This window comes from Myotis nattereri (assembly GCF_964212035.1).
Source record: "Myotis nattereri genome assembly, chromosome: 7".
Taxonomy (NCBI): Eukaryota; Metazoa; Chordata; class Mammalia; order Chiroptera; family Vespertilionidae; genus Myotis; species Myotis nattereri.
The window spans coordinates 64198834-64209208 of NC_138082.1; the positions used below are offsets into that span (position 1 = coordinate 64198834).

Genomic DNA, 10375 nt, shown 5'->3' on the forward strand with positions numbered 1-10375 from the left:
GGAACTTGATTGATGTGCAGCAAATGGGTTAAAGGAGGAGCTTTCGTCACCAAAAAAAAAAAAAAAAAATAGGACTTCATGAAAAACCTGAGAGAAATAAGGTGAAATGGGATCTGTCAAGGGGCTACTTTTTCTTTAATTAGAGAGAAAGCATTAGGGGATAGGTGGCTTTGTTTTTGTTTGTTTAATAAGGAGACACAGGTGATCATTCTGAGGCAGGGACTAAAGGGGACCCAAAGGTGGAGGAGGCTTCCTATTTTGAAGGAGGGAGAAGAGCTGAGAGTGGAAAACATAGTCATTAAACAGGGGAGTTGGGCCAGACAAGCACAGGTGGAGGCAGAGGGAACTCCCCAGCGATGCCCAAGTTACTTAAGGTAATTCAGAAACTGGCAATTACAGAGACTTGATTCCAGGCAGGAAACAGGAGGGAAAGGAACCCTCAACAATCAAGATATACTGTACTTACTAAACAACTACAATAAAGGAGACAAAGATATTTAAAAAACACAAAACAGTTCTGTGTCCCTGAGAAACTTATAATTTACATGAGGAGGACATGGACACACACACACACACACACACACACACTCCACACATACACACTCCACACACACACACTCCACACACACAATCCTATATATGATCATTGTAGATAAAAGGAACAGCTGATAAGTCTATAAATAAGGAAATGAGAGATGGGCTCTGCCCCCATGAATGGTTAGAAATTCTACAAATAAGCTAAGAGTGTCTATTCTGAGTGAGCTGGGTGAACAAATGCCTAAGAAATGAGGATGTACGAGGGTTTTCAGGGGATAGTCAGAGTTAAAGCCAATAATTTGAGGGACAAAGATAACTCTGAAAATGAGGAAAATTACGAGGGAATTAGGAAACATGGGAGGTAATTAGCATGTATTGAGCATTTTCTCTGTGCCAGATTCCGTTTTGACCACTTCATTTCATTTCAACCAAATGACCCTACGACCAAAGTAATTATCCCCACTTTAAATGAGCGGGTTGAGGCCCAGAGAAGCTAAGGAGCTTTTTAAAAGCCTTACAGCCAGCTAGTAAATCCATACTTTCTGTCTGCCTCTCCCTGATGCCTCCATCCACTCCATTCATTTATGTAGCACCGACTGTGTGCACCACAGTGAGTAGCCTCCAGAGACACATGACAGATTATGGCTACTCTCATGTGTTCCCTCATTCCAGGGTTTCAGAAGGTATATTTACAGGCAACCACTAATCCAGTTTCAGGTGATGTAAACAACCCTGAATTTAGGGCACCAAGGAGTGAAGGACTGATATATTTCAACACTACTGAACACTATTAATACTCACTCAGTGTGCCAACTGAATAAACTCTTTAAACCCTAGCTTAAAATGTTACTGCTTTTAAATGGGAATGCAAAATGGTACAACCACCTTGGAAAACTGTTTGGCAGTTTTGTTGGGTTTTTTTTTTTTAATTTTTATTGATTGATTTGAGAGAGAGAGAGAGAGAGAGAGAGAGAGAGAGAGAGAGACCTTAATTTGTTGTTCTATTTATTTGTGGGTTCAATAGTTGATTCTTGTATGTGCCCTGACCAGGGAGGGATCCAACCCACAATGGAGTATCAGGATGACGCTCTAAGTCTAACCAATTGAGCTACCGGGCCAGAGCTGTTTGGCACTTTCTTAGAATTAAACATAGAGTTAAGTATGATCTAGTTAGCAATCCCACTCCTGAGTACTCATCCAAGAGATATAAAACTTCATTCTCACACAAAAACCTATATACATAGGTATAGAGCAGCTTTATGCATCATCGTCCCAAGCTGGAAACAACACAAATGCCCTTCAACAGATGAATGGATAAACAAACTGCAGTGCACCAATCTAATGGAATACCACTAAGCAATAAAAAAATAGAACTGTTGATACGTGTAAGAACCCAGACTAAAAAAGATACTTAATATATGATTCCATTTTCATGACAATTTGGAAAAGGCAAATTTACAGAAGAACGGATAAGTGGTTGCCAGGGGTTAAGAGAGAGGAGAAGGTTTGACTACATGATGGCTTTTTTTTTTTTTTAATGGTGGTATGTGGTAGACAGAATAATGGGCCCAAACCATGTTCATACTCTAAACCCTGAAAATCTGTGAATATGTGAACATTAAGGATAAAAGGTACTTTGCAGATGGAATTAAGGTTGCTAATCAGCTGACCTTAAAATAGGGAGATTATCTGATTATCGGTGTAGGCTGAGTATAATCACAAGGGCCCTTAAAAGTGGAAGAGGGAGGCAATAATTAATGAGAGAGACTTGCCATGGAAGCAGAGACAGGAGAAATTTGAAGCATGAGAGGGACTCAGCCGTTGCTGGGTTTTTAAGTTGCAGAAATTGGCTAGAACCTGAGAGTAGCCCAGGCTGACAGCTTGGAAATGGGGACCTTAGTCCTACAACCCTAAGAACTGAATTCTGCCATCAACCTGAGTGAGCAAAAGCATGGATTCTCCCTTAGTCCCCCAGAAAAGAACATAGCCCTGCCAACACCACCTTGGTTTTGGCTTTATGAGACTCTGAAAAGAGCTGAGCTGGTGGACTTCTAACCCATGGAAACTGTAGATAATAAACCCACGTTGTTTAAAGCCTCAAGTGTGAAGTTAATTTGTTACAGCAGCAACAGAAAACTAATACAGCATAACTACATAACGCTGTATTTGTCAAACTCCCTACAAAATACAGAGAGAGAGAGAGAGAGAGAGAGAGAGAGAGAGAGAGAGAGAGAGATTTGACGGTGCATAAATTTACAAAGAAAAAATTTTAATGCTCTTGCTTTTAAAGACCATCACTATAGACAAGAGAAAAGTTCTAGCCATATTTCCTCACTTCTTCAGTCCTCAATCACCACAGAGATAACTGAGGTTTGGAACTTTGTCTCTGTCCCAACTCCTGCCTTCCTTGCCCATCCACTGCCCAGAACTAAGCGAAGCTCCTGCAGACAGAGGCCCCTTTCCACACCACTCACCAGCTCAGGATCCGTGGCTGATGCTTTGCTTTGGCTCTCAAACAGGCTGGGACGTGCAGGTCTCGGGAGGAAGCACCCATCTTTAAGACCCGCTTTCCCAGGACTTGGAACCAGAGAATGAAAGGAAAGCTCCAAACTTAAGTGTGCAAATCCATTTCAAAGAGCCTTACCGTGGACTCTCCAAGACCGTTTCCATCAACAAACATGCATCAAAACCAACAGGCAGAGCCCAAAGTAATGGATGACTCGCCAGAATTTTCAGCAGATAATGTAGGAGTACTCCGAGAAATGCCGTAAACCCAATCTATTTCTCTGTAGAATTAACGTGGCATCCCTTGCTAATCACTAGGCCACCCCACCCTCTACATCTAGATCACCGCCAGTGTCCTTAGGTCTCCTACTTTATAACAAAGCTGAACGTAGCTCTCTCACAGCATTTTTAGTAGAGTAGATGCTATTTACCTGGCCTGCTCAAAGGAATAGCACTTCTCTTTAAAATTGTTTCTTAACTACTCCTCACAGTCTACAGCCAACTAAAAGTCCATAAAATAAGTTAAATATGCCAAAGTAAAGACTGCTGGACTCAACAAAGAGATCAATAAACATTTGTTAAATGTCTTCTATGGAGAAGGCTCTGGGAGTACAAAGAAGCAAAACACAGAAGGTCCTTGTTTCTCTCTGCAGATGGCTTACAATGCCATCAGACAGATGATCAAAATTAATAATAACCTAAGGCAAAAGATTACATGATCATATACAAAATAAACGCCACAGGAGTTCAAAGTGGGGAGAGAGAGTGGCTGGGGAGATCAGGGGAAGAAAGCTTTGCACAGGAGCTGAAAAAAAAATGCAGAAAAATAGAGATGATTCCTGCAAGACAGGACATTTTTCTCAAAAAGAGAAATCTAGAAACTCTACCTCCAAAATCTCCCTGTTCGCATACATTTCCTTAAGATTTTAACAGGACTCTAAAGAGGAAAACAAATTACCCCAGTTTCAAAAACAGAAAGAATTTCTGGGATTCTGAATTTAGACTAACAGCTAACTCCACAGAAATTCATTCTTTACTGGTCTCTGTTGTGGGTGAAGGTTACTGGCATTTCTGGATGGTTCTGGGCTTCTTGGGTCACCCCCACAAACTACATTCCTGCAAGTAAGGAAGGGAGGACCCACCTTAGGCAGTCTCCACCTGAAACTGAGCTACCTGGGCTGTTTCCAACTGAACTGACGGGGGAGTTACTCTACTCAGTGTACAAAACCTGACACAGGCTGCCAGAACTGTCATTTCCCTTAGTTACACGTTATGAATGAGGAATGGCAAGGGTCCTAGCACATGCCAACCCCAGTCCCAACACCCTTCAGCATCCAGCAGTTTTCTGTTCCGTACCCACACTCACCAAAAGAGGTGTGTAAGAGAATGTTCATAGCAGCTCTGTCTACATTAGCCCCTAATTGGAAACTATCCAGATGGCTACCAACAGTTAATGAACAAACAAACTGTGCTACATTCATGTGGGATACTACAGAACAGTGAGGATGAACAAGCTCCTGCCACACGCCACAGCCTGGATGAATCTGACAAGCATAACGTTGAGCACAAGAAGCCACACTCAAAAGCAAACATATTGTTTGGTTTTATGTATGTAAAGTTTAAAAAAAAGGAAGCAAAACTAATCTATGGCATTAGAAGTCAGAACAGTGGTTGCCTTAAAGCAGGAGGAAGTAGCCCAGGAAGGGACACGAGGGGGACTTCTGGGGTCCTGAAAATGTCTGTTTCTTAGTTTGAGAGGTGATTACAAGGGAGTGTTTATTTTATAAAAATTCATCAAGCTGTCCAATTATGATTACACCTTTCTATAGGAATGCGCTATTTCAATAAGAAATTTATCTTAAAATTGAAAACTGTTATATTAAAGGATTAATACAAAAATTTAACTTTATAGTTGAAGAGCTACATGTGTATTCACAGACACAATTGTTTAAATTACTTCTTTTATATGGTGACCATTTTAATGGTAAAATTTATTTTATATCATTTGCTTTCATTGATTTGGACAATAACATATACATTTAGATAGGAAATACACCCTCACAGTAATATCATAATATTAAATAAATATAACCCTAAAATTAAGGATCTCTGTTTAATCTCTCGCTTGCACACAGATTAAACAGGATGATATACAGTGTGGGACAAAAGTAGATTTACAATTTTTTGTATGGAAAACAATAATACAAGAATAAACTTTGTTTTGAGTACTCACAACTGTAAACCTATGTTTGCCCCGCCCTGTATTACTCCACTTTGTTAGTCCTGGTCTATCGCTTTTAGAAACAGGAGGAGGAGGAGGAGGAGGAGGAGGAGGAGGAGGAGGAGGAGGAGAAAAAGAAGAAACTTCTCCAAGCTATTCTTTAAAACTTCTGAGAGAGGAAAAAAAAAGGGGTCACCAGACATGTTCTAGTGCTGCACAATTATTTGTTTTAAAAAATTGTTACAAGGCAAGGGGCAGGGACTGGATGTCCCCAGTAACTCCCACTCTAAGCCCAGACTGTAGGCTGATCCCAGCTCAGGGGTGTAATCCAAACAACTTACTATTTGCCCCATGCACCGGCCATGGATAGATCAATATCCCCTATCTGCCGTTAATTACAGACTTTTCCTCCTCATCCATAGCTGCAGCATAGACCTTCTCTTCAATTTAACATGAAGCAGAAAAAATTCCTCTCTCCAACCCTCAGAGGTCACCTCCCAGAAAGATCCCCCAGCCACCGACCAGTTAGCAGCCAGTGTCCTGGTGACTGTGAAAATGAGGACTGAGAAAGGGTCATCCGGGGCGCTGCCCTTCTCAGGGTGGTACATGACGCCCAGGCGCCAAGGTCGGAGCCTTGCCGGGGTCCCCTCCAGAGGAGAGTGCCCGCCTCCTGGTACACTTCGCACCTGCCAGTCCCAGGGGGCCCTGGGCGGCGCCGCAGCCTTGGCGAAGATGCAGGGAACGGCCGGGGCAGGCAGGCAGGCGTCGCCTCTGGTTTGAGAAAGGCCTGGCAGACTCTGCCTGAGACCCTCTATAAATTGTCACCCGTCCATCACTTGACCTAAATACACCAGCCACTGGGGGAATGGCAGGGAGGGGGCTGGTCGGAGCATGCTCAGTGATCGGGATGACATCACTTAATCAATGCCGGGCCGGGAAGGCTGCATCAGCAGCCCCGAGCGGAGCGGGCTGCCAGGAACGCGTGTCAGCGGGGATCGCGAGGCTCCCGTTAACTCGGTCTCTCCCCACGCGGCTCACATACAAAGAGGGCACCCGCCGCTACACACGCTGGGGAAGGGGGAGGGGGGAGGGGAGCGGCGGGGGGGAGGGGAGAAGAGTGAGAAACAAAGCTAGTTTATTTCAGTTGACATATTCCTCTAAGAACTAAACACTCAGGGTATTCCCTCCCCCCACCAGCAGCCCCATCTGCAGGGGAGGGGGTCGGCGGGGGAAGGGGAGAGTGAGGGAGATCCAGAGGAGAGGGGGCCCTCGCCACACAAAGTAACTTCTGCTCTCTGCACAGTGGGGCTGCCGGCCTGCGTCCTGGGCCGCCTCGCCCCACAGATGTGGGCACACAGTCCTCTCCACTCAGCACCAAACACATCCGAGGGGAGGTGGGCACCGTGTAGGGGAGTCGCCCCATTTAGGGAGGGGTCAGACCCGGGCTCCACGTCCGAGGCAGCCGGGGTGGAGAAAAAGCAGGAGGCACAGCAGGCCTCCCGAGGACACCAGGCCGCGGGGTTCCCTGCACCCCGCCTTCAGCGCGCAAAGCAAGGTGAAACGCCGCGGGGAGCCGCGTCTACACGGCCGTGGGAGCTCCGCGTCCAGGCCACGGGTTTTTCCAGTACCTTTTTTCCTCCTTCTTTTGCATAGATGGTGAGAAAAGGTAAAAAATGTTCGATAAATCGAACTGACCCCTGCAATCATTTGTGGGTTTGCCGAGCTCATACTTTGAAGGGGAGCCTGGACATCCCGGCCTGGGGGCACCCTGGACCTCCCCTCCCCACGCGGCATGAACAGGGAGGGGAACAAAAGGCCCACCCGGGCCCCCACCCCGCGAACAATGGCGACGCCGAACCCTTCCTCGCCCCCCACCCCCATCCTCCCCACCTGGGCCCGCCCCGCCGCCTCGACGCCCCTCCACCCGCCCGGGAGGGAACTCCGGTGCAAGGGCAGGGGGTCTCCGGTCTAGTCCACCCGAGAAGGCAGCCCGCGGGGGTGTCCGAAGGGGCTGCCCGAGCACCTCTGGGCTCGGTCTGGGGCGTCGGGGAGCCGGTCTGCGGCGCGAAGCAGGAGGGGAGACCGGACGCCCCGGCCACTTACCCCGATGACCACGGTCTCGTCGCCTTTAAATTTGGGGATGAATTTGTCCCCGCGGAGGATCTCCGCTTCGTTGAGGGGCCGGAACCGGCACATCACTTTGATGCTGCATTCAGCTGGGTCCGCCATCGCGGCCGGCGGCGGGGAGGGGGCGCGGGGAGGGTGGGGGGCCGGGATCGGCGACGAGGGAGGAGGCCGCGAACCGCGCCGCCCGCAGCGAGGCCGCCTCCAGCAGCCGCCACGGAGCTTCTCAGCAGGTCATCGCGGATTCGGAGGATGGGCAGCTCCCGCCGCTCGGAGACCGGGTGGGTGCAGCCTCTCAGCCTCCGGCCCCGCCGGCTGCAGACCTCCCCGCGCCGGCCCCGCGCTGCGCCCCGGCCGGACTGCCCGCGACCACGCGGCCGGCGGACAGGCGATGCGCAGGCTGCGAGGCTCGCCCGGCTCAGAGCTCCCGGGCCCCTGCGCGCTCAGCCATCCCGCATCAGCACCAGCGCGCTCCCGGCCCGCCCTCCGCCCGGCCCCGCCTCCCCCGGCCCTCCCGGGGCGAGAGCCGCAAGGCTGAGACCCGCCCGCTCTGAGCGCGGAGCATCCTGGGACCTGTAGTCGTTCCACCCGCAGGTGGAAGGACAAGGATGCTTGGAGTGGGCTTTTGGGGTGCCCGGTGCAATCTCCAAAAGCCTGCGGGTCTGGTCTGCCTGCCCAAGCCAAGCACAGGATGGAGGTCATACCCACTACTCCCGGTGAAAATCTCTATAAATAACCAAGTCTATATCATCTCTACAGCTCAACACAACAGTTATGGAGCATTATTTTTCTGTGCTAAACAATTGTTCAAGAGTTGGAAGGAAATTCAGGGTGAAAATGAAACTTGGATGAGTATTTTAAGCAAGTTATTCCTGAAGATGCCTGTACATAAGTAGTGGTTCGTAACATATTTTGGATTTGAGGTCAGGGATTCCTTTAATATCTGATGAAGTTAGCTACCTTTTCCAATGCAAAAAAAAAAAACACACAACAAAACACCAAGAACATGAAGACAGCCTCATACACACCCACAGATTTTTCATACTATTCAGAGGGGCTGGGAACAATGGAAGCCTCCCTGTGACTCCCGGGTTAAGAACCTCTTAATTACTATTAATTATAGTACAGTTTAAAGAACCTCTGCCTAATGCCTACTTAGAACCCTATAGTATGTACAGTATGTATACAGAATGAAGTCCAAAATCCTTTACAAAATACACTCAGGTCCCGTGATCAGATTTCTTCCTACTTATTAGCCTCATCTCTCACCACTTCTTGTCTGGATGTTTACACTCTGACAAATACCAAATTACTTGTGGCTTCCTCCATTCACCCCTTGCTCTGCTTGCTTCTGATATCTTATTTAAGCCCTTTGCTCTCCTGGAGTCACCCATTCATGCCTCTTACTAAATATTAGGGCTCTTATGGTGAAAGTGATAGAAACCCAACTGGAGGCATGGAGGCAAAAGGAGTATTTATCAGAAGAATACGGATGTATCTTGCATGTTCACGAAACTGTGAAACAACCGAGTCAGTGCAAGGGCAAGCTACCTAGACTCACTGATTCCCTCTCTCTCTTTCTCTCTTGTCCCTGTTCTCTCTCTGTGTTGGCCTCACTCATTCTAACTCTTGATCAGTGGTTCTCAACTTCCTAATCCCGCAACCCTTTCATACAGTTCCTCATGTTGTGGTGACCCCCAACCATAAAATTATTTTCGTCGTTACTTCATAACTGTAATTTTGCTACTGTTATGAATCGTAATGTAAATAGCTGATATGCAGGATGTATTTTCATTGTTACAAATTGAACATAATTAAAGCATAGTGATTAATCACAAAAACAATATGTAATTATATATGTGTTTTCCGATGGTCTTAGGAGACCCCTGTGAAAGGGTTGTTCGACCCCCAAAGGGGTCGCGACCCACAGGTTGAGAACCGCTGCTCTAGATCATCATTCCAAATGTCAGGAGACCCAGCTGCCAACAACCTCTGGGTTTCATTCTTCAATTTCCACCACTACATAAGGAGAGATATTGTTTCAGAGTTTTAGTTTTAAAATCCCAGGGAGTCTGTGATTGGCCTGGTCTTAGGTTAGTGTTTCCCCCTAGACCACTCAACCAGAGGCAGGAACTCTGTAAGATCAGGGGAATCCATGGTTGTAAGGTTCCCAAATAAAGAGGATGTCATTCCCTCCAGTAATCTCCATCGGTGAAGTTCCTGCCCTCCACAGTCTTGTGTCAATGGTGCTTGGAGGAATTGCAGCCCAGGGTGGGCACAAAAAGGGCCACCTGCCCTGCCAGCTACTGACTGAGGCCCACTGACTGGAACAGCTGCAGCAGCACGTTGCAGATGGACCAGAATCCTGGAGATGCAGGTGGTGGCCAGAACAGAGAGGGTGGAGACCCCACAGCAGAGCTGAGAGGGAGCTTAGGAGTGAAACAACTAAGGGAAGGTGGTCTTAGAGGAAGGTGACTCTAAAAGGAAAAGGGAAAGATAAATCCTGCTGTTATACAAGGAAGAGCCACACGAGTCACCCAACGTTACTGCTCAGCTCAATACTGTCCTTCACAGACCTCCAAGCACTGGACACGTTGTCAGCTGTGACTCTTTACACTTGCCCAGTGGATTCCTCTCACATCTGCCTCTTTAAAGATATATATATAGTTGATTTCAGAGAGGAAGGGAGAGGGAAGAGAGAGATAGAAACACCAATGATGAGAGAGAATCATTGATTGGCTGCCTCCTGCATGCCCCCCGCTGGGGACTGAGCCCATAACCCAGGCATATGCCCTTGACCGGAATCAAACCCAGGACCCTTCAGTCTGCAGGCCAATGCTCTATCTACTGAGCCAAACCAGCTAGGGCACATCTGCCTCTTTAAATCCTAGCTATCCCTCAAGAGTCTATAATACTTTCTACAAAACCTCCCAATACAGGGTTTCTATTTCTGGTGATGAAAAAATTCTCAAACTAGATAGTGTGATG

At 47.4% G+C, this 10375-nt stretch overlaps 1 protein-coding gene across 1 annotated transcript in view; it reads right to left on the bottom strand.

The window, feature by feature from the left end:
* Nucleotides 1-7879, bottom strand: part of KIF5C (kinesin family member 5C) — a 148239-nt gene extending 140360 nt beyond the window's left edge. Inside the window, exon 1 of the mRNA XM_081096406.1 lies at nucleotides 7367-7879. Within this exon, the coding sequence (XP_080952532.1) occupies nucleotides 7367-7492 (126 nt within the window). The 5' untranslated portion in view covers nucleotides 7493-7879. The remainder of the gene's footprint in view (nucleotides 1-7366) is intronic.
* Nucleotides 7880-10375: the final 2496 nt, after the last annotated feature.